Source organism: Phyllobates terribilis, unplaced genomic scaffold, assembly GCF_046119375.1.
Source record: "Phyllobates terribilis strain yellow unplaced genomic scaffold, ASM4611937v1 Scaffold_171__1_contigs__length_4068163, whole genome shotgun sequence".
Taxonomy (NCBI): Eukaryota; Metazoa; Chordata; class Amphibia; order Anura; family Dendrobatidae; genus Phyllobates; species Phyllobates terribilis.
The window spans coordinates 2,990,973-3,015,747 of NW_027362931.1; the positions used below are offsets into that span (position 1 = coordinate 2,990,973).

Below are 24,775 nucleotides of genomic sequence, written 5' to 3' on the forward strand. Positions count from 1 at the left end.
TGGTGTGCAGCATGGTGTGGTATAACCCCCCACGGCAGGTGTGTAGCCCCAGGGCAGCGTGAAGGGATGATGGCGGTTGTTGTGGTGCAGAGTGTCCCAGTACTGTTAGTGCTGGCGTGGTGAGGAAGTACAGAGACAAGGTGTTGCAGTTCAGATTCTTTACTCACAGTTCTTATATTCCAAGTCACTTATGCCGGCAATGACTGCCCAAGCCGTGCTGCGTCCATCAGGTATGGGGCTCGGTCAACCCCCGGGAAATTCTGGAGTGTGGCACAGGACTCCCTTCTATCCTTTCTCTGGCCGTGCCCCACCAGTGACCAAACTTCTGTCCAGCTGCCTCGGGCCTTCTCTGGGCAAACCTGGCATCGGTTTCCCTGACCCTATATGGTGCCTTCCTAGTAGGTTTAGCGAGGGGTCGCACCAGTAAATGATCACGACCTCCGGTTCTTGGCTGAGGATTAGTTTCCTCCACCAACTTGGGATCCGGTACCCTGTTCTGCCTGACCCGTCACCCGCAATCTCCTGAGTCCTTAGGGTCCCTTCTGCCTTCGTGTTCCTGGGCCTTTCTCCCTCTTGGTTCCTACTCCTCCTGTTCTGTTCCTTTCTTACTTTCCTTTCTGTTCCGTTCCTTTCTTCTTTCTAGCCCTGGCCGTGTCCCGTGGCCCGCCTCTGGAGCAGAGCTCCTGCAGAGCCTCCGCTCCCCGTCTTCTCCACTCTTACTTTCTCTCCACAGACTGAACACTGAACTAAGATGGTGCCCACCTTATATACCTCCTCACTGAGTATGAGCCCAGGTGACCTGCATCCAATGAGCTCCTACCTCTGCCCAGAAACCAACCCCTATCTGCTCCCACATCACTAGGTTCCCCCATCCCCACTCCAGGCAGGGAACAAGGTCACTCATGCCTGCTTATACTAATGGGAGCACCTTCGAGCTGTCCCCCCTGAAATGAGAAGTGTGAATGTGTGCAGCTAACGGAGCCCTGGTCCACACACCATCCTTACCCGGGAGTGGAATATCACACCTCTGGATGAGGTGCAACACCTCTGTAGCAACCGAGCCCTCGGGGCGCTACATTCCCCCCTGGTAAAGCACAGCATGTCCTCGGGCTGGAACAGAGCAAAAACAGTTAATTTTTTAAAACATGCAAAAACATTTTTTTTTTTTAAACTCAGACCACTGCTGACAGGTACAACTCCCTTTATGGGAAAACACTTTTCTCTTGTGTAACACTTTCCTTTTTCTAGACTTTATAAAATATTCTTTATACTACCGGAACTCTTTTATAAAACATTATATAAAACATTTTCATTATTAGGTAGCTGCATATAAAACTTTTCCTATCAAACATTTTCAAGTAAAACATTTTTCAAACATATTCTTGAGCATCAGCCGCTGTGCAACTTGCGGCCGGGTGTCCATATTTCTCTTAAAGGTGCAACAGTCTTGCAAACTTCTTTTGAGGTAAATGTTGCAGTTCTTTTATAAAGCCAATAGGGGGCGCCTTAAAAAGCGCAACTATATACAGGATGGCCGCTCTCAGTCCTCGGCCAGTTGGGGAAGGGGATGGCTGTTCTCAGTCCCCAGCCAGTTTAGGGAAAAGGGGATATGGCTGTTCTCAGTCCCCAGCCAGGAACGGGAAGGGGGCAACTTTAAACAGTTAACAGTTCTTTATCAGTCTTTGTACCCTGACGGGTAACTATGTACAAAGGCGCTTTCTTTCTCTTACTGCAGACGACGTCCTCCATATGCGCCTTGCTCCTCCTGGTAATCTTCAGGCCCGTCTGTACCCTCTTGATTCCATTCATTGTAGTACTGCAGCTCTTCCTCTGTTAACCGGTGGACGTGGAGGGCGTACCACCCCTTTACGCCCTTGTGCCTGGTGTAAGTCACCACGTCACCAGGGTACAGGTCTCGTCCTCGGTGTCTCTCCGGTAGGTGGCTTTCGACATCCCTCCGGGTTACAATGACGTCACTGATGGTGGAAGGGTCTTTGATGAAGCCCCAGCCATGCTCCATTTGAAACTTCACCACGGTCCCGGTGGCTCGGGGACTGCGGGCGGCTCGGGGGTCTTGTCGGGCTCTGCTTTTCTGCTCCGCGCTCTGTACCTGTAGTTGTTCCTGTCTGATACGCCGCTCCCTCTCAAACATCGCCAGCTGCTCACGGCAGGACTCTCGTCGACGGGCTGCTTCCGCCCGGGTCTCTTGGGTGAACCCCATCAGATTTTCTCCGGTGGGGTCCCATTCAAACTGGGCGTCCTCGAGCGGGGGCTGGGAGACTTCCTTAGGCTCCGGAGCAGGTATCAGAGGCTCGGACGGGGATTCAGCCCCTGCGGGCTGGTCTCTCTGCAGCCGGGGATTGACAAACTCGGGCGGCCAGGCAAAGGGTAGTCCATCCGGACCTGTGTGCTGGGCGAACAGGTCCGTGCCCAGAGGTAGTATGGCAGGGGGCACCGGCGGGGGAGCAGCGCCCGGGGGTACTCGGCCTTGCGACCAGGCCTGCGGTGGTCGTCTTCCGGTCGTGCCCGGGGGTGGCACAGCCGAGGCAGGGGGCGCTGGCGGGGCAGCGGCGCCCGGGGGCACTAGGCCTTGCGACCAGGCCTGTGGTGGTCGTGTTTCAGTCGCACCCGGGGGCACTAGGCCTTGCGACCAGGCCTGTGGTGGTCGTGTTTCAGTCGCGCCCGGGGTTAAAGGGCACGGCGCGGGGCGCAGCCGCGGCGCTTGCAGCCTGAGGCCTAGCTGGTAGCAGCGGAGGCGTGGTGACAGATACAGCTCCCAGCGCTTCGCAACGGGAGGCTGGGGCAGGCTTGCGGCTTCAGGTCTCGGGGTGATGACGTCCCCGTTACCTGCCTCTGTCGTTGTGGCCTCCTCCGCGGTGTCGTCCTCGGCCTCCGGTCCTCTTTCACCGCCCTCGGAGGCAGGCATGCTGCTGGGTGGTGGTGACGCCTCCTGCTGTCGGGTTGCAGCCTGCCGGGCCAACTCCTCCTTCCACCCAGCGATCACATCCCGCTGCGCCCGGACCATCCTCCGGTTCAGATCCTCCAACGCAGCTCGCGCACACTCCGGGTCCTTGGGGAGCTGTGCTAGCAGCTCCGTGAAGCTGCATGGTGGTTCGGCCTGCAGCAGGCCACGCGCCAAGGTGCTGGTGCTGATCTCTCCTTCCATTCCCGGGTGCGGTCTGTACAGACTGATCCAGACCGCACCCTGCCCCGCAGTTTTCTTCTCTTTGCGCCCCCACTGGGGGTGGTTTTGGGGCCATCTGCTGACAATCACTTTCAGGGGCAGCCCCCCCACGTTGATGGACATCTCCACAGCCGCACTCATGGCTGGTGGGGGCGGGCTCCGTCTTTGGCGCCATTCTGGGACCTGGCCCATGATGGGAGGTGGCTTCCTGTTGTCTTTTGGCGCGCACATAATGGCGTCCGCTCTGCTGGGGCGGGCGCCACATTCAACACAGTCAATTTCAACAAAAACAGTCTTTCTTCTCAGGCACGCAATACCCGTTTGTGGCGGATTGGTCACGATCCTGCCGACTACGCCAAAAGCTGACTCGCCCCCTGGGCCGTAGGGTACTCGAGACCGGGCCTTCTTTGTGTACGGTGTCGGTGGGGGTAATAGTGGCAACCCGGTCCCGTGGCTCAGGGTGGTCAGACCAATGTTGTGGCAGTCTATTAATCAGTATAATGAATGTCCGACTACGCCACCCGTGGATCGCGGTCAGGGATAACCGCCGCTGCTGGGCAGACCTCTGAGGCTGGTGTTAGTGTGCAGCATGGTGTGGTATAACCCCCCACGGGAGGGGTGTAGCCCCAGGGCAGCGTGAAGGGATGATGGCGGTTGTTGTGGTGCAGAGTGTCCCAGTACTGTTAGTGCTGGCGTGGTGAGGAAGCACAGAGACAAGGTGTTGCAGTTCAGATTCTTTACTCACAGTTCTTATATTCCAAGTCACTTATGCCGGCAATGACTGCCCAAGCCGTGCTGCGTCCATCAGGTATGGGGCTCGGTCAACCCCCGGGCAATTCTGGAGGGTGGCACAGGACTCCCTTCTATCCTTTCTCTGGCCGTGCCCCACCAGTGACCAAACTTCTGTCCAGCTGCCTCAGGCCTTCTCTGGGCAAACCTGGAATCGGTTCCCCTGACCCTATATGTTGCCTTCCTAGCAGGTTTAGCGAGGGGTCGCACCAGTAAATGATCACGACCTCCGGTTCTTGGCTGAGGATTAGTTGCCTCCACCAACTTGGGATCCGGTACCCTGTTCTGCCTGACCCGTCACCCGCAATCTCCTGGGTCCTTAGGGTCCCTTCTGCCTTCGTGTTCCTGGGCCTTTTTCCCTCTTGGTTCCTACTCCTCCTGTTCTGTTCCTTTCTTCTTTCTAGCCCTGGCCGTGTCCCGGCTCTGGAGCAGAGCTCCTGCAGAGCCTCCGCTCCCAGTCTTCTCAACTCTTACTTTCTCTCCACAGACTGAACACTGAACTAAGATGGTGCCCACCTTATATACCTCCTCACTGAGTATGAGCCCAGGTGACCTGCATCCAATGAGCTCCTACCTCTGCCCAGAAACCAACCCCTATCTGCTCCCACATCACTAGGTTCCCCCCTCCCCACTCCAGGCAGGGAACAAGGTCACTCATGCCTGCATATACTAATGGGAGCACCGTCGAGCTGTCCCCCCTGAAATGAGAAGTGTGAATGTGTGCAGCTAACTGAGCCCTGGTCCACACACCATCCTTACCCGGGAGTGGAATATTACACCTCTGGATGAGGTGCAATACCTCTGTAGCGACCGAGCCCTCGGGGCGCTACAATTATACTATATGGAAGGCTATGTGGGCCATTATATTTTGAGGGCTATGTGGGGGGCCAAGGTACTGTGTGAAAGCAATTATACGGTGTGAAGGTTTGTATGGGGTCCATCATACTGTTTGGAGGGCTAGTGTGGGCCATTATACTGTGTTAGGGTCACCATACTTTGCCTTGGAAGTTGAAGTGGGGAACAACAGGGTAATTATGCTGTGAATGTGGAGGCTAATGTGGAGGAATTCACCATGGGTGGGATCATACTGTGTTTGGAGGGGGGCATTTTTATTGGCATCATACTTTATGGGGGAAATTAAAGAGGAATCTGGGACTTCAGCAGGAGGAAAACTGCTATGTAAAGGCTGGAAAGTTGTGAGATCTGCTCTTCTGTGACACAGACAAATATTTATTTTTTTGTGGGGGGCCCAATTAGTGCTTCTGCTATGGGGCCCAATGATTTCCATGTACACCCCTGGATTGTACTAACTTAATTTATGATATGAAAAGCATTTTAAATCATTCTACAGCTGCTGCGTATCCACGGGTTGTAAAACCGACAAGTATTAAGGTAGGAATAACTTGTGGATACCTCCCGCTCTGCTGTGTATGGAAGACGTCAATTCTCAGGGATTTATTCAAACATGTGGCTTTTATTCAACATGTTTCAAAGTGTCTAGAGCTTCTTCTTGAAGAAGATAAAAGCCACATGTTTGAATAAATCCCTGAGAATTGACGTCTTCCATACACAGCAGAGTGGGAGGTATCCACAAAATATTCATATCTTCAAACATGTGGACGCTAGCTGCGGTTTAGGCACACTGAGGCTTAGCCTTTGTACTACCAGTAACGTGGAAGCCCCTATATTTCCAATAACAGATGATGGTCCTGAGTGGGCTTTTTTTTGTGGATTGAGTTGAAGCTTTTATTGGGAACATTTACAGAAAATTTTGAATCACATTTATCCTGCGCTCTACACTGAGCACTTATATCGGGGTTTCTATCGAAATCTCTGAGTGACGTGATTTAGATGAAAACCCCCAAGGGATCCATTCACTATAATGAGGCAGCAGAGTTACTCTGGACTCTGTCTGGCCTCTGTTCAGCAGTGTCTTTTTCAGAGGTGCACAAAACTGTAGTCAAACACGCTTAAAAAGATGGACACAGGCCAGACAGAGTCCACAGTGCCTCCATCTGCCTCATTATAGGGAATCTTCCGCTGGGGGTTCTGTCTGAATCATGTATTTCAGAGATTTACACGGAAACCCCTGTGTAAGTGCTCAGCGCAGAGCGCAGGATAAATGTGAGCCGAGCCTTAGGCCACGGCCCCACTATCAGTATTTGGTCAGTATTTTTTCTCAGGAGTGGGAGCGAAAGCCAGGTGAATAAATAAGAGAAAAGGTATAATAGAAACAAGTCACCAATTCTGCATTTATCACCCACTCCTGGTTTTGGCTTCCACTCCTGTGAAAAAATACTGACCAAATACTGATAGTGGGGCCGTAGCCTTAGGCTATGTGCCCACGATGCAGAAATGCTCCGGATTTTTCCTGAGCGTTTCTGCATCTTCCCTGGCACAAAAAACACATGCTGATTGTACATGCATTTTCCTGCCAGGGACATGCGGAAATGAACCGGTCTTCACTAGCATTTCCGCATGCGGGTTGACAAGTGCTTTCCTAGCGATTTTAGCATCACTTGGAAAGTGCTTGTCAACTTGGTCACACTATATAAATCCATGCAAACAGCAAACAGCATGGATTTCTATAGTGTGACTGGAAAGAATGTTTAAAATAAAAAAATAAATCTATATTTACCTTCTGATGGCCCCCGCAGTCTTGCTTCCCTCCGTCCTGGCTGCCGGCACATCGCGGTACACTGAAGGACCTGCCGACGTCAACGTCGCGTGACCCATCACATGACTATGATGTCAGCGCAGGTTCTCCAGTCCATCGCGATCTGCTGGCAAGCACAGACCGGGGGCCATCAGAAGGTAAGTATAACATTTATTTTTTATTTTATTCTTTTTTTTTTTTTTTTTTTTTCTATGGTACCCGGGTCCAGAGGAGAGTCTCCTCTTCTCTAGACCTGGGTACCATCCGCACATTGAACGCATGTATTCCGCATGTGCTTTTCTAGTGAAGCGGAATGCACACGTTCTAATGCAAGTGAATGGCGGCGAAAACGCAGCACTTCCGCAAAATAATTGGTAGTGCTGCGTTCTTTTCCGCAATGATAATGCGCAGCGGAAATTTCCGCAGCATGTGCACATGCGAATTATCATTGGGGAACATGGCGGACCTTCTACCATGCGTTTTTTTAAGCGTTTCTGCAGTGTTTTTGCCGCTGCGGAAATGCTTAAAAAACACATTGTGGGCACACAGCCTTACTGCAATTTTTGGGAGGCAGAATGAACAAATTAACAGCAAGTGAAGAATTGGTTTAAGTTATTTTTACACTGTTCCTCGTGTGGTATAAGTGATTAGACAACTTTATTATTGTTTTATTTTTCGCTATCACAAACTGAATTGCCATATTTTGATAGCTATAATTTTTCCATATTTCTACCGACAGTCATGTGAGCGCTTGTTTTTTGATGGACGAGTTGACGTTTTTACTGGTACCATTTTTGGGCACATGCATTTTCTGAATCGCTTTCTATTCTGATTTTTGGGAGGCAGAATGAACAAAAACCAGCAACTCAGGATTTTTTTTTTATGCTGTTCACACTTTAACCACATGGTGAAGGCAGCTTTACTCTTCAGGTCGTCATAGCGATACCACATTTTTATGATTTCTTTTATGTTTTGGCGCTTTTTACTAGAAAATTGCTATTGTGTAAATGTATTGTTTTTGCATCGCTGTATTCAGAGAACTATAGCTTTTCTATTTCTCCTGTGATGGAGCTGTATGGCGTTTTTAGATATACCATTTATATTTACAATCGTCTTTTTGGTTGCATTTTATTCTTTTTTTTGGTGATATGATAAAAAGGATAGTTTTTTGCCATGTTTTTATTTATTTTATTAACCAGTGTGACAGTTTTGTAGGTAGGATTGTTCCGAACATGGCGATATCAAATATGTGCACTTTTTAGTTTATTTTTACAATGAAAAAAAACATTATACCAATAAGGACATACATTTATGTAAAGACAAAAATAATTACAAAATAAAGAACAAAAACAATCTTTTTAAACTTTTTTTTTTTTTTTTTACCTCTATGGTACGAACTTCTCTTACTCTGATCGCTGGTATAATGCACCAGCATTGCAATGCATTATACCTGTCAGTGTGACGCAGAACACTGACAGAACACCTTTTAGACCATCCATGCTCCTAGCATGGTCTAACAGGCCATTGTAGCTGGTATACCCAGAGGTCATTATTTTACCTTCTGCTGTCATGGCAACCACTGGACTCCAGTGATCATCTTGCGGGGGTGCCGATCGGGTAGAAGAGGGAGCCCCCTCCCTTTTCTTCGAATTGCTATTAGAGAGTTAAACAGCCAGAGCTAAGCTATTACTTAAGCAGAATGCATAGCGGCATGCATGCAGGCACAGCTCCTGTGCCCGCACAATTGGCATCATGTACCCAGGAGTGGGATTCAATTTTTTAACAACAGGTTCCCTATTTGTGTTTGGAAACCACGTCCAATTTTGAAACATGCCTATTTGGGGGCCACACCCATTTTGTTAGCCACACCTATTTTCACTCACACAAGATGCATATAATGGCAACTGAAAGTAAAAGCGCTTTACCCTTGCTACCCTACTTATACCTTTATTTATAGTCTCATTGCCTCCTGGCAAGTACATGGTGTTCCAGTCACTTCTTAGTATGCTGACTAGCGTTAAAGGGGTACACCTGGGAAATAAAAAAATATTCTAACGGCCATGCCTTCATAAGCCGTAAAGATAGCATCTGTAGTGCTGTTTCCCATCCTCACGCTGCCTGCGATCCCGAGTGATGGTGGACTGGCTGCTTCTTGGTGCTCCCCCTCCAGTCTGGGACGTTACGTCACAGATAAGGGGGTGAGGTCTGCTTATAGTAGTTACCAGCCCCCTGATACATAGATTTACTGCTGCTTGCAGCAGATAGTAATGCTAATACATGCTGCGATCCTTTGCAGTGCAGCCATGACAGTCCATAATGTGTACAGTCATGGCCAAAAGTTTTGAGAATGACACCAAAATTATATTTTCACATGATCTGCTGGCCTCTGGTTTTTATTAGTGTTTGTCTGATGTTTATATCACATACAGAAATATAATTGCAATCATATTATGAGTATCAATAGGTTATATTGACAGTTAGAATGAGTTAATGCAGCAAGTCAATATTTGCAGTGTTGCCCCTTCTTCTTCAAGACCTCTGTAATTCTCCCTGGCATGCTCTCAATCAACTTTTGGACCAAATCCTGACTGATAGCAGTCCATTCTTGCATAATCAATGCTTGCATTTTGCCAGAATTTGTTGTTTTTTTTTTGTCCACCCGTCTCTTGATGATTGACCACAAGTTCTCAATGGGATTAAGATCTGGGTAGTTTCCAGGCCATGGACCCAAAATCTCTATGTTTTGTTCCATGAGCCATTTAGTTATCACCTTTGCTTTATGGCAAGGTGCTCCATCATGCTGGAAAAGGCATTGTTGGGTGCCAAACTGCTCTTGGACGGTTGGGAAAAGTTGCTCTTGGAGGACATTCTGGTACCATTCTTTATTCATGGCTGTGTTTTTAGGCAAGACTGTGAGTGAGCCGATTCCTTTGGCTGAAAAGCAACCCCACACATGAATGGTTTCAGGATGCTTTACAGTTGGCATGAGACAAGACTGGTGGTAGCGCTCACCTCTTCTTCTCCGAATAAGCTGTTTTCCAGATGTCCCAAACAATCGAAAAGGGGATTTATCAGAGAAAATGACTTTGCCCCAGTCCTCAGCAGTCCACTCCCTGTACCTTTTACAGAATATCAGTCGGTCCCTGATGTTTTTTCTGGAGAGAAGTGGCTTCTTTGCTGCCCTCCTTGAAACCAGCCCTTGCTCAAAGAGTCTCCGCCTCACAGTGCGTGCAGAAGCACTCACACCAGCCTGCTGCCATTCCTGAGCAAGCTCGGCACTGCTGGTAGTCCGATCCCGCAGCTGAAACAGTTTTAAGATACGGTCCTGGAGCTTGCTGGTCTTTCTTGGGCGCCCTGGAGCCTTTTTGACAACAATGGAAGCTCTCTCCTTGAAGTTCTTGATGATGCGATAGATTGATGACTGAGGTGCAATCTTTGTAACTGCGATACTCTTCCCTGTTAGGCCATTTTTGTGCAGTGCAATGATGGCTGCACATGTTTCTTTAGAGATAACCATGGTTAACTGAAGAGAAACAATGATACCAAGAACCAGCCTCCTTTTAAAGTGTCCAGTGATGTCATTCTTACTTAATCATGACTGATTGATCGCCAGCCCTGTCCTCATCAACACCCACACCTGTGTTAATGGATCAATCACTAAAACGATGTTAGCTGCTCCTTTTAAGGCAGGACTGCAATGATGTTGAAATGTGTTTTGGGGGTTAAAGTTCATTTACTGGGCAAATATTGACTTTGCAAGTACAGTAATTGCTGTTAAGCTGATCACTCTTTGACATTCAGGAGTATATGCAAATTGCCATTACAAAAAACGAAGCAGTAAACTTTGTAAAAATTACTATTTGTCTCATTCTCAATACTTTTGGCCATGACTGTACTGTCATGTGTCAGGCAGGGAGCACAGGCAGAGCACTGCATTGACTTATTCAGTACTGCCACAGTCTCCCCTCCTTTCATATCAACTCGGTTGTGTTCTGACCCCTGCAACTTTATCACTCTGGATACTGTCAGACATGGTAAAATCCACCCCACCTCCACCAAGTCCCATTATTATGCCCCGATCCTTATACTGTGCACTAAATATAGATGGGTTTATAGTCTGTCTATCCATCATCTATGTATATAGTCTTCTACCCATCTATTAACCTATCCTTTTATCCTTCAATCTATCCTATCTATGTATCTTTCCATCTATCCTTCTATCGATCCATTTACCTAGCCTTCTATCCTTCTAGCCATCTATCTATCTGATGAGGATAGATAGATAGATAGATAGATAGATAGATAGATAGATAGATAGATAGAGTGTTTGTTACGCTGGAAAAGCGTCAGCGTTGCAATATGGAGCCATGCATATAACTTTTTAAACAAATGCACCACATTTTTAATTTTCTTGGAAGTGTCAGCTCTTTTTTCTTCGTCCTTTCCTACTAAATAAACCCTGCTCAAATAGGAAAGGACGAGCCCCTGTCCATCTGTCACCTCAACTGTCTGCGGCATCTAATCTGTAACTTCAGGGGACACAGGCACAATATACAGTATAGGTAAGTCATAAAAATATCAAGAAAATATTAAGGATTTCTCTCTTCCCTCCTCCATACCAACTGTCAAAGGAGAAGAGCTGACATTTTGGCCAGTGGCTTCTATGCAAATTAGCACACACAGGAGAAGTGGCTAACAGGCAGATGCTAGCCCAAAAGGTGCTACCAACCCAATTAACATGTGAGTGTATTTTCCAGTGGCACAGGCCTGCGATAAGTTTACACCTAGATGAGAAGGATACAGTTCCTGGCTTCAAAAGAATTCAACAGAAACCACAAAGGTCTCCATACAGTAGTCTTATTTCAACTAAATATCATTCTAAATGTAAGAGATATAAATGACTTTTAAAAGTTAAGATATTAATGAATATCAAAATAAGAAAAGACTTTATTACAATTATTATAACAATCCTACTAATTCTTTCAATACCCCCTTACATTGTCTTTTGGAGGAGGGTTTGGTATCGGCTGTACTTAATGCCAAACAAATAGAACGATTAAAGGAAAATCACCCACAATGTCCAATATTTCATACATTACCGAAAACGCACAAAGAAGGAAACATCCATCAGTCTAGAGATACATTCAATACTGGCTGCAGAGAAGATTCCTATAATATAGTGAATATTACCAGAAAACATTTACCTATGTTATACACCGACAAGGATCCAGCAACAAGAAAGACAACTGACACGTGGAGGACAAACACCAAAGGTTTCATTGAATGTGGGGGAAATAAATGTGGTTTGTGCAAGTCTGTGCACAAAGCAAAAATGTCTGCATCTACTAACCATAATAAACCCTATAATATCCGACATCTCATTAGTTGTAGCTCCACACGTCATTGACACCATACAATGTGAAGCTTGTCTGCTGCAATATGTGGGGGGCACGGTCAGACCCTTACGTCACCGCATTGGGGGACACGTTAGGGACGTTCTTGGCCCCACAACACGTAATACATCTGCAGCATCACAACATCTCATACAACACAATAGGGATTAATCACTTTACAGTTGTGGGTATTGAATATGTCACCAGACCAGCTAAGGGGGGAGATTGGTATAAAAAGTACACCCCCGAGAAGCCTTGTGGATTCTGGAATTGGACCCCAGATTCCCCAGTGATATGAAGCTTCGTTCAGACCTTGTATCCATTTACTGAATTGTGTTTTTTCCTCTTTTATAGTAATTATACATAATATACACATTATAGATGCAGACACTTCATTCTTCTATTGCACGGATGCTTTTTGTTGTGGACATATGATCATCCATAGGGGTAATGTAGACATACTTGCACATGTCCATTTGGGTCTGGGGGTCTCCGCTGTGCATTAGACCCTATGATGTGTATAAGAAGCCGGTTACTGGTTATTTATTATGACATTAATAAGGACCGAACACAAATGCTGGTTCAAAACGCGTAGATTTTTTGCTACTATTCCAGGATGTCCTGTTTTTTAATGTTTCTATGATTTTAATTTGGATGTTTCAATAAAAAAAATTATTCACACTGGAAAACAAGTGCCGGATTATCAGTAACTTTCTAAATCCCGTCCATTCTTTCCTAACTGTGATTTTCCCTCCGAGCTCTTCCCATGGATCTCACCAAGCATTGAGAGATGAGCTGAAAGCAGACAATGTTTTCTATAGAGGAATGGCAGACATGGGTGTTGTCCACATAGAAAGCCTCTCCTAAATCCCATGCACAAAAAAGCCGCCCTACAATCTGCCAGGACACATGCGGAAACATATGAAGACTCCTGGGACTTTATACTCGGGACTGTATGGCATTGCAAAGGTGAGGAATACAATGAGAAATGGTGTCTACAGGGTAACCTGGTGGTGGCCGTGTCCTTATGTGCGGCTGCATGAGGAGCTACAGGTCATTGATGACATCATGAATTCACAGATGTTCTGCTCTATAGTGAAAAAGAAGATGCTGCCATCACTCCATGCCCTTGCTACACCTGCATTTTCCAACATGACAATGATCCAAAACACACATCTAAGGCAACTGTTGCATTTCTGAAGAACAGGGTGACAGTGATTCAGTGGCCAAGTGTCTCCTGATCTGAACCCAACCAAACACCTATGGGGGATTCTGAAGAGACAAGTTGTCATCAATCCATCCAGCATCCAGACTCTAAGAGAGCTCGATCTTGAAGAAGGGAAGATAGATAGATGATGCATTATGTTACTAACTTGTTCATTCGAGGCCTAGAAGACTTGGTGCTGTCCTTAAAAATCATTGAGGCCATACAAAACACTAGATGTAGTAGCTTTTGATGTGGGGTGTACTCATTTTTGCATTAACTAATTTGAGTTAAACTGAAGATTTTGTAATGAGAGTTATATTATTACTTTCATGTTTTGATTAAAAAAAATGTTCTATGAAACTCAGTGTTGGCAAAATGTTAGAAATTGTTCTTGTGTTCAGTGAGATATTAATTAAAATCTTACTTATCAAAGGGGGTGTACTCTTTTATGCTGAGTAATGTTTGTTAAAATTTATAGAACACAATTACAGTTTCTTTCCTGTATGACTTGTCTCATGTTTTGCAAGGTGTGATTTATGTATAAAAGATTTCCCACATTCTGAACATGAATATGGCTTCTCTCCTGTGTGAATTCTCTGATGTGTAATAAGATTCCCTTTCTCTGTGAAGGACTTCCCACATTCTGAACATGAATATGGCTTCTGTCCTGTGTGAATTCTCTGATGTGTATTAAGATTCCCTTTATTTGTGAAGGACTTCCCACATTCTGAACATGAATATGGCTTTTCTCCTCTGTGAATTCTTTGATGTTCAACAAGATTTGATTTATCTCTAAAACATTTCCCACATTCTGAACATGAAAATGGCTTTTCTCCTGTATGAATTCTCTCATGTGTAGCAAGGACTGATTTATATATAAAAGATTTGCCACATTCTGAGCATGAAAATGGCTTTTCGCCTGTATGAATTCTCTCATGTGTAGCAAGGAGTGATTTATATATAAAAGATTTACCACATTCTGAACATGGATACGGCTTCTCTCCTGTGTGACTTCTTTCATGTTTCAAAAGACCTGATTTAGCTGTAAAGCATTTCTCGCAGAATGAACATGAATACGGCTTTTCTCCTGTGTGAATTCTCTGATGTATAACAAATTCAGATTTTTTTGTAAAGCATTTCCCACAATCTGAACATGAATACGGCTTCTCTCCTGTGTGAATTTGCTGATGTATAATAAGACTCCCTTTATATGTAAAGCATTTCCCACATTCTGAACAGGGGTATGGCTTTTCTCCTTTGTGCTTTCTTTGTGTTAAAAAATCTAAACTTCTAGTAAATTGCTTGTCACACTGAAATCTTGTATCTGTGTCACCTGGAATTGTGGTAACAATGTGAGATTGCTCAGGAGAGGGTTCCTCATGTTCTGGAGGATTATAAGAAAGTGAAGTGCTGTGAAGTCCAGGAGGTCCATGAAAGGTAATGAAGTTTTCTTCATTAGAGTGCTTCCTGATATCTTCTTTTTTACAATTTAGTGATAAACCGTTATTTTCACAAGGATTGCCTATTAGGACGAAAGATAGATTAGACTCACTGAAATGGATGCTAAAACATAACTTTTATTCAAACTTTTTTTTTTAAATAACCCCTATGACATATAACATGACGCACTCATGTGTCTCAATTCCTAGAGTGACAGAGAATTGACAAGAGACAACAAAAAACAAAACCACAAACTACCCCTAAATCTACTCTAGATTAAAATACACTGTCTCGGTCCTGTCGCTCCGATTAGGGCAACTCATCAGGAGACACACACTAAAGAATTGACGACAACCTAGCTTAACCTAGAGAGAGAGAGGATTCAAAAAGACCTAAATAAACTGGAGCAGTGGGCAGTAACTAACAATGGTTGTTAACAGGGAAAAATGCAAAGTACTACATCTGGGCAATAAAAATGAAAAAAGCATATACAGAATGGGAGGAATAGAGCTAAGCAACAGTACATGTGAAAAAGACTTAGGTATACTAATAGATCATAGACTGCACATGAGTCAACAGTGTGATGCAGCAGCAAAAAAGGCAAATACAATTCTGGGATGTATTAACAGAAGCATACAGTCTAGATCACGTGAAGTCATTATCGGACTTTACTCCTCTTTGGTCAGACCTCATCTGGAATACTGCGTCCAGTTTTGGGCACCACATTTTAAAAAAGACATCGACAAACTGGAGCAAGTTCAGAGAAGAGCGACCAGAATGGTGACCGGTCTGCAAACCATGTCCTATGAGGAACGGTTACAGGATTTGGGAATGTTTAGCTTGCAAAAAAGAAGACTGAGAGGAGACGTAATAGCTGTCTACAAATATCTCAAGGGCTGTCACATTGTAGAAGGATCATCTTTATTCTCATTTGCACAAGGAAAGACTAGAAGCAATGGGATGAAACTGAATGGGAGGAGACACAGATTAGATATTAGAAAAAACTTTTTGACAGGGTGATCAATGAGTGGAACAGGCGGCCACGAGAGGTGGTGAGTTCCCCTTCAATGGACGTCTTCAAACAGAGGCTGGACAGACATCTGTCTGAGATGATTTAGTGAATCCTGCTTTGAGCAGGGGGTTGGACCAGATGACCCAGGAGGTCCCCTCCAACTCTACCATTCTATGATAACCCCTTCATGCTGCAGCCCTTTTCCATTTTTTGCGTTTTCGTTTTTTGCTCCCCTTGTTCCCATAGCTTTTTTATTTTTTGGTCAATATGGCCATGTGAGGGCTTGTTTTTTGCGGGACGAGTTGAACTTTTGAACGCCACCATTGGTTTTACCATATCGTGTACTGGAAAACGGAAAAAAAATTCCAAGTGCGGTGAAATTGCAAAAAAAGAATGCAATATCACAGTTGTTTTTTTTTAATTTTTTTTACCACATTCACTGAATGCTAAAACTGACCTGCCATTATGATTCTTCAAGTCATTATGAGTTCATAGACACCAAACTTGTATAGGTTCTTTTTTATATGAGGGGTGAAAAAAATATCCAAAGTTTGTTATAGAAAAAAAAAAAAGGCGCCATTTTCCGAGATCCATAGCGTCTCCATTTTTCAGGATCTGGGGTCGGGTGGGAGCTTATTTTTTGCCCACCAAGCTGACGTTTTTATTGATACCATTTTGGTTTAGATATGATCTTTTGATCGCCCGTTATTGCATTTTATTGCAATGTTGCCGCGACCAAAAAAAGTAATTCTGGCGTTTAGAATTTTTTTTTCGATACGCCGTTTACCGATCTGATAAATTCTTTTTTTATACCGATAGATCGGGCGATTCTGAACGCAGCGATACCAAATATGTGCATGTTTGATTTTTTTTTTATTGTTTTATTTTGAATGGGGCAAAAGGCGGGTGATTTATACTTTCATATTTTTAACCCCTTTACAACCCAAGGTGGTTTGCACGTTAATGACCCGGCCAATTTTTTCAATTCTGACCACTGTCACTTTATGAGGTAATTACTCTGGAACGCTTCAACAGATCCCGCTGATTCTGAGATTGTTTTTTCGTGACATATTGTACTTCATGATTGTGGTAAAATTTATTCGATATCACTTGCGTTTATTTGTGAAAAAAACTGAAATTTGGCAAAAATTTTGAAAATGTTACAATTTTCAAAATTTTAATTTTTATGCCCTTAAATCAGAGAGATATGTCACACAAAAGAGTTAATAAATAACATTTCCCACATGTCTACTTTACATCAGCACAATTTTGGAACCAATTTTTTTTTTCATTAGGGAGCTATAAGGGTTAAAAGTTGACCAGCGATTTCTAATTTTTCCAACAAAATTTACAAAACCATTTTTTTAGGGACCACATCACATTTGAAGTGACTTTGAGGGGTCTTTATGACAGAAAATACCCAAAAGTGACACCATTCTAAAAACTGCACTCCTCAAGGTGCTCAAAACCACATTCAAGAAGTTTATTAACCCTTCAGGTGCTTCACAGGAATTTTTGGAATGTGGAAGAAAAAAATGAACATTTAACTTTTTTCACAAAAATGTTACTTTACCCCCCTGTCGCAGGGGTAACAGGAAAAAATGGACCCCAAAACTTGTTGTGCAATTTCCCCTGAGCACGCAGATACTCCATATGTAGGGAAAAAACACTGTTTGGGCGCACAGCAGGGCTCGGAAGGGAAGGAGCGCCATTTGACTTTTTGAATGTAAAATTTGCTTGAATAATTAGCGGACGCCATGTTGCGTTTAGAGAGCCTCTGATGTGCCTAAACAGTGGAAACCCCCCACAAGTGACACCATTTTGGAAACTAGACCCCTCAGGGAACTAATCTAGATATGTGGAGAGCACCTTGAACCCCCAGGTGCTTCACAGAAGTTTATAACATTGAGCCGTAAAAATAAAATTTTCACATTTTTCCCACAAAAATGTTTTTCAGCCCCCAATTTTGCATTTTCATAAGGGTAACAGGAAAAATTGCACCCAACAGTTTGTTGTGCAATTTCTCCTGAGCATGCCAATACCCCATATGTGGGGGAAAACCATTTTTTTGAAGCACGGCAAGGTTCGGAAGGGAAGGAGAGCCATTTTACTTTTTGATTGTAAAATTTGCTTGAATAATTAGCGGATGTGCCCCTGATGTACCTAAACAGTGGAAACCCCCCACAAGTGACACCATTTTGGAAACTAGACCCCTCAGGGAACTTATCTAGATGTGTGGTGAGCACCCTGAACCCCCAAGCGCTTCACAGAAGTTTATAACATGGAGCCGTGGAAATAAAAAAATCAAACTTTTTCCACAAAAATTATGTTTCAGCCCCAATTTTTTTTATTTTCACAAGGGTAAGAGGAGAAAATGGACCCCAAAAACTTTTGTGCAATTTCTCCTGAGTAAACCAATATCCCATATGTGGGGAAAATACAGTGTTTGGGAGCACGGCAGAGTTCAGAAGGGAAGGAGAACTGTGTGACTTTTTGAATTCAAAATTGGCTGGAATCGAGAGCGGACGCCATGTCGCGTTTGGAGAGCCCCTGATGTGCCTAAATAGTGGAAACCCCCCCACAAGTGACCCCATTTTGGAAACTAGACCCCTCAAGGATTTTATCAAGAGGTATAGTGAACATTTTGAACCCAGAGGTATGACATAGAATTTGATAACATTAGGTCATCATATTGAATAAGTTGTCATTAGTCTTGAGCGCAAGTGCTCGCTACTTGAGTTTGCATCGGGTACTCAGGTATGCACCATGTATCGTGGGTGCTCGAGTGACATGCTCGAGTCCCCGCCCGCATGTTTCACAGTTATTAGACACCCCAAAAAAAAATGCGGGGATTGCTCATGCATGGCAGGCAATCCCTGCGAGGTTTTTTTGGCCACGAAGCATATGGGGCGGAGACTCAAGCATGTCACTCGAGCACCCGCGATACTTAGTGCATACCCGAGCACCCAATGCTAACTCAAGTAGCGAGCACTTGCGCTCAACACTAGTCGGCATATCGTCATCTTTTTTTTTACTTTTGAAAAAAATCCCAACCCTAACCCCAACCCTACCCTAACTCTAACCCTAGCCCAACCCCAACCCTAACCCTAGCCCAACCCTACCGTAACCCTAGCCCAACCCCAACCTTAACCCTAGCACAACCTTAAACTTAACCCAAGAGTTTATATTTTACGACGTTCCTCATGCGGTATAAGTGATTAGACGACTTTATTCTTCGGGACGGTGCGATTACAGAGATACCAGATTCATATCGGGTTTTTAGGATTGACAGCTGTCACACACTAAAAGACGCTTTTTTTGTAAAATCTAGTTTTTGCATCGCCATAGTTTGAGAGCTATAATTTTTCCATATTTTGGCCGACAGTCATGTGACGGCTTGTTTTTTGCGGGATGAGCTGATGTTTTTATTGGTGCCATTTTCAGGCACGTGACATTTTTTGATCGCTTTCTATTCCAATTTTTGGGAGGCAGAATAAACAAAAACCAGCAATTATGGAATTTTTTTTTATTTCTTTTTTTTTTTTACAGTTTTTTATGCTGTTCCGCGTGTGGTAAAATTGATAATTTTTTGTTTGGCTGTATGATGATAAAGCATTGTTTTTTGCTTCGTTTTTTTTTTTTTTTTTTTACCGTGTTCACTAAAGGGGTTAACTAGTGGGTCAGTTTTATAGGTCAGGTCGTTCCGGATGCGGCGATACCAAATGTGTGTACTTTTATTGTTCTGTTTTTTTTTCATAATAATATTTATTGATGGGTAAATAACTGCTGCTGCTGCTGCTCTCTCGTTTGGTGGGCTGAAATTTTCACATACCGCCAGACCTGGCAACAGACAGGATGGAGGTGTTGGTTTGCTCCTTTCCTCACAATGTGCTTTCCAGGTCATCCCCTCGTTTCCCTCACTTATGTTTCCTTCCTTTGAAGCCCACACCGTCAGACTCTTCAAACCCTTCTCCCTGTGAGTGGTGGTTGTGTATCGCCCTCCAGGCTCCTCCCGCCAGTTCTTGGATCACTTCGCCACCTGGCTTCCTCACTTTCTATCCTGTGACATCCCCACCCTAATCATGGGCGACTTTAACATCCCCATCGATGATCCCCTCTCCCAATCTGCCTCTCAGCTACTTTCTCTAACCCCTTCATTCCGTCTCTCACAATTTACTAATTCTCCTACCCATGAAGACTGGAATAGTCTGGACCTGTTTTTTTCCAGTCTCTGCTTTCTGGATGACTTTACCAACGCCCCTCTCCCGCTCTCGGACCACAACCTTCTTTCCTTCTCTGTCAAGAACTGTCTCCTCACCCGGGAAACCCCCACTTACCACACTTATAGGAATACTGGTACCATTAATACCCAGCAGCTTATGGACAATCTCCACACATCTTCAGCCCCCATCTCCTCCCTCTCCTGTCCAGACTTGGCATGGTCACACTACAATAATACACTGAAGAGCGCCCTAGATGAAGCAGCACCTTCTACTCGCCGAAAGATCCGACACAGACAACGGCAGCCCTGGCACACAATGCAAACACATTTTCTTCAACGTTGCTCAAGGTGTGCTAAGCATCAGTGGAGAAAATCTTTTTTAGCAGAGGACTTCATCCACTATAAATTCATGCTCAAAACCTATAACTCTGCCCTTCATCTGGCCAAACAATCCTACTTCACCCCCCTCATCACTTCAATGTCCAACAATCCAAAATGACTTTTTGAAACCTTAAACTCCCTCCTGAAACCTAAAGCACAGGCCCCCACCACCAACCTCAGCGGTGAGGATCTGGCCACTTATTTCTTAGAAAAAATCAACCACATCCATCAGGACATCTCAGCCCAATCTCCTCAGTGCCTGGATCCCCTTCCCTGCCGCACTTCAAGCTCATTTGCCATCTTTGAGCCTGTTACAGAAGAAGAAGTTACCCAGCTTCTCATTGTTATGTTCTGCTACCAGAGCTAAGGAAAGAGAGGAGATCTGTCCCTACGATAGAACTCAGCTTAATCCCTACGATGTAACAGGGGACCTGATCCTGCGATCAGACCTGCTAAAGTCCTAAGCTAGTCTGTACGGAGCCCTATAGATGTGGGGAGGGAATCCCTACAAGTACTAAGGACTGGGAGGAATATGGGACACCTCCTAACAGAAATAGTAGCAGACAGACGAACAAACAAAATATATAGAACATAGAGGTCAGTAGACCAAGCAAACTAACAGAGCAAGACACAGAGCACAGGCCAGCTAGAAAGTAGATATACAATGAAGTCCAGCAAAGCCAGAAGGGCGGAGCAGGATTAAATAGGCCAACAAGGTCATGTGACCAGCAAAGGAAAAAAGACCTAAGAGCAAGGTTCTAACAGTACCCCCCCTTCTAAGAGGATCCTCCGGATCCCCTAGGACCAGGCTTATCAGGAAATCTCCTGTGAAACGCTCTGATAAGTCTGGACGCGGAAACATCATCCGACCTCACCCAAGAGTTATCCTCGGGACCGAAACCTTTCCAGGCCACAAGATACTGCAAACTACCTCTATACCGTCTAGAGTTAAAGATGCGAGAAATTTCATATTCCCCGTCCTCCACCACCGGAGGAACAGAGGCAGAGGCGTCACAATCCGATACAACAGCTTTTTTCAACAGAGAGACATGAAATACCGGATTAATTCTCCAGGAGGTAGGAACCTCCAACCTAACAGCAGATTGGTTGACAACCTGAAGCACCTTAAAGGGCCCTACAAACTTGGGACCCAATTTCTTTGAAGGAATCCTCAACCGCAGATTCCTAGAGGACAACCAAACCATGTCACCAACGGCGAACAAAACCTCCTGTCGTTTCCTATCAAAGTAGTCTTTAGATTTTCTGTTGGCCTCCCGAAGATTACCACGCACATCCGTCCAAACTCTCTCCAAATCACCGGAAAAATTCTCCTCCTCAGGCACGGCATATCCCAACTTGGAGAACGACCCAAACGACGGATGTCTCCCAGAACAACAAAAAAAAAGGCGAACAACCAGCAGAAGAAGATGTATGATTGCTCAGAGCAAATTCAGCAAGTGGCAGAAACTCAGACCACCCCTCTTGATTGTCTGCCACAAAACAACGCAAGAACTGCTCAACATCCTGGTTTTTCCTTTCTGTCTGGCCATTAGATTCAGGATGATATCCGGACGAGAACGACAAATGAATTCCCAACCTATCACAAAAGGCACGCCAAAAACGAGCCACGAATTGAGGACCCCTATCAGAAACCATGTCAGTAGGAACGCCATGAAGTCTGACAATTTCCTTGACAAAGGCCTTAGCGAGAGTTTTAGCGCAGGGCAGTTTGACGAAAGGAACCAAGTGACACATCTTGCTAAAACGGTCCACGACCACCCAGATGACAGTAAAACCCTCAGAGGGGGGAAGGTCAGTTATAAAGTCCATAGCCAAATGTGTCCAAGGAGCACTGGGAACCTCCAAAGGACAAAGCAACCCCGCAGCAGGAGTATGTGAGGACTTAGATCTAGCACATATAGTACATTGATGCACCCACTTAATGACTTCCTTCTGCCATCCAGGCCACCAAAAACTGCGACCCACCAGTCTCTTGGTCTCAGAGATTCCGGGATGACCTGCCAACCGAGATTCGTGACACTCAACGAACAAATCTCTCCTAAAGGTCCCAGGCACAAACAACCTCCCATGAGGAGTGTTAGAAGGGGCATTCTCCTGTGCTTTAAGAATCTCATTTTCCAAAACGGAGTCCAAAGCAGCTATCACAACACCTTCTTGTAAAATGTTCTCCTCTTTCTCAGCACCGACTATGGGAGAAAAACTGCGAGACAAGGCATCCGCCTTAACATTCTTAGTACCAGGGATGTAAGTAACGGAGAAATTAAACCGCGAGAAAAACAGTGCCCACCTAGCCTGACGGGCATTCAGGCGCTTGGCAGCATCAAGATATATCAGATTTTTATGATCCGTAAGAACCTGAACGGGAAATTCCGCACCTTCCAAGAAGTGGCGCCAGTGTTCAAATGCGAGTTTAATAGCCAATAATTCCCGATTACCAATATCGTAATTCAGTTCAGTCTCCGAAAATTTTTTTGAAAAAAAAGGCACAGGGATGTAATCCATCCCCGTTATCCTGAGACAATACTGCGCCAACCCCCACAGAGGAAGCATCAACCTCAACCAAAAACGGCCTAGTAACATCAGGCTGCATAAGGATGGGAGCAGAGGTGAACCTCTCCTTGAGATACACAAAAGCTTCAATGGCCTCAGAAGACCACTGAACCGCATCAGCACCTTTCCTGGTGAGATCAGTCAGAGGTTTGACAATACTAGAAAAATTTTTTATGAATTTTCTATAGTAATTGGCGAAACCCAAAAACCTCTGTATCGATTTCAAACCAATAGGCCTAGGCCATTCCTGCACAGCCTGAACCTTAACCGGATCCATCTCAAAACCTTTGCTGGAGATAATGTAGCCCAAAAAACTAATTCTCTGTACAGTGAACTCACATTTCTCCAGCTTAGCAAAAAGCGAATTGTCCATTAATAACTGTAATACCTCACGCACGCTCCGCCAATGAGACTCCAGATCTGGCGAATAAATCAAAATGTCATCCAAATACACAACCACATTTTTACCGATCAAAGGTCTAAGGATGTCATTAATCAGATTCTGAAAAAATGCAGGAGCATTAGTAAGACCAAAAGGCATAACCAGATTCTCAAAATGACCCACAGGAGTGTTAAAAGCAGTCTTCCATTCATCACCCTCCTTCATGCGCAACAGATTGTATGCCCTCTTAAGGTCAATTTTAGAGAACCACTTGGCCCCCAATAACTGGTTAAACAGATCAGGAATCAATGGCAGTGGGTAAGGATTGCGTACCGTAATTTTGTTAATCTCACGAAAATCCAGACAAGGACGTAAACCGCCGTCCTTTTTTTTTTACAAAAAAAAATCCAACCGCCACAGGAGACTTAGAGGGCCTAATGTGACCGGCGGCCAAACTTGTCTGTATGTATTCCTCCAAAGCCTTCCTCTCAGGAATAGTAAGGTTAAATAAACGACTTTTAGGAAGAGTCGCTCCAGGGACAAATTCAATAGAACAATCATAGTCTCTATGGGGAGGCAAAACCTGCGATTCTTTCTCAGAAAAAACTCTCCAAAAATCCTGAATAGGAACAGGCAATTCTCCCCTATCCAAAGCTGCAATACGCCCATTACAACACTTGTCATAACATTTATGGCTCCAGGATTTAATTTCACTGGTAGACCAATCCAGTACAGGATTGTGAAATTTTAACCAGGGCAATTCCAATATTACTGGAGAAGGCAAGTTATTCAACACTACCAAATCCAATTTCTCATGGTGAACACCATTAATAGTGAGAGGAAATTCACAGACCTTGAGAGTAATATTCTTCAAAGGGGAACCATCCAGAGAAACCACAGCAATGGGGTATGATAAAGGTTCAGGTTTTAAATTGAGTCTTTCCACGAATCCCCCATCAATTACATTCAGTGTAGACCCGCAATCAACAAACACCCGAAATTCCATTAATTTTTTCTGAGCAATCGCGGAAGCAGCTAAAAATACACCCTTGGAATTTAAACAGGCAATACGGGCGTGACTGACCATTTTTTTTTCTTTCTTCATACGAAGCTCACAGCCTTTAATCAAATGACCAGATTTTCCGCAATAGAAACATAAGCCTTCAGAAAATCGACGATGTTTTTCTTGAGAGCGAGGTGCCACCGATCCAATCTCCATCGGTTCACCACTGTTAGCACACACATTCTCATAACCAGAAACTGACATAGCAGAGGATTTGCTCTCATTAACCCTAGCACGCAGTCTTCTATCCACCCGTATAGCTAATTGCATAGCCTGTTGCAAATCTTCAGGTGTAGGATAAGCAATTAGCAGGTCTTTAACCCTTTCACTGAGCCCAGCAAGAAATAGACTTTTCAGAGCAGAATCGTTCCACCCTGTTTGAGTCGACCAACGACGGAAATGAGTACAATATTTTTCCACATTACCTGATCCTTGTTTTAAACGTCTCAACTCAGTCTCAGCTGATGCGACACGG

The 24,775-nt window shown here is 44.7% G+C and overlaps 1 protein-coding gene across 1 annotated transcript in view; it reads right to left on the bottom strand.

The window, feature by feature from the left end:
- Positions 1-11,244: 11,244 nt before the first annotated feature.
- The window catches only part of LOC141212385 (uncharacterized), a 77,817-nt gene continuing 64,286 nt past the window's right edge, over positions 11,245-24,775 (bottom strand). Inside the window, exon 5 of the mRNA XM_073664933.1 lies at positions 11,245-14,418. Within this exon, the coding sequence (XP_073521034.1) occupies positions 13,715-14,418 (704 nt within the window). The 3' untranslated portion in view covers positions 11,245-13,714. The remainder of the gene's footprint in view (positions 14,419-24,775) is intronic.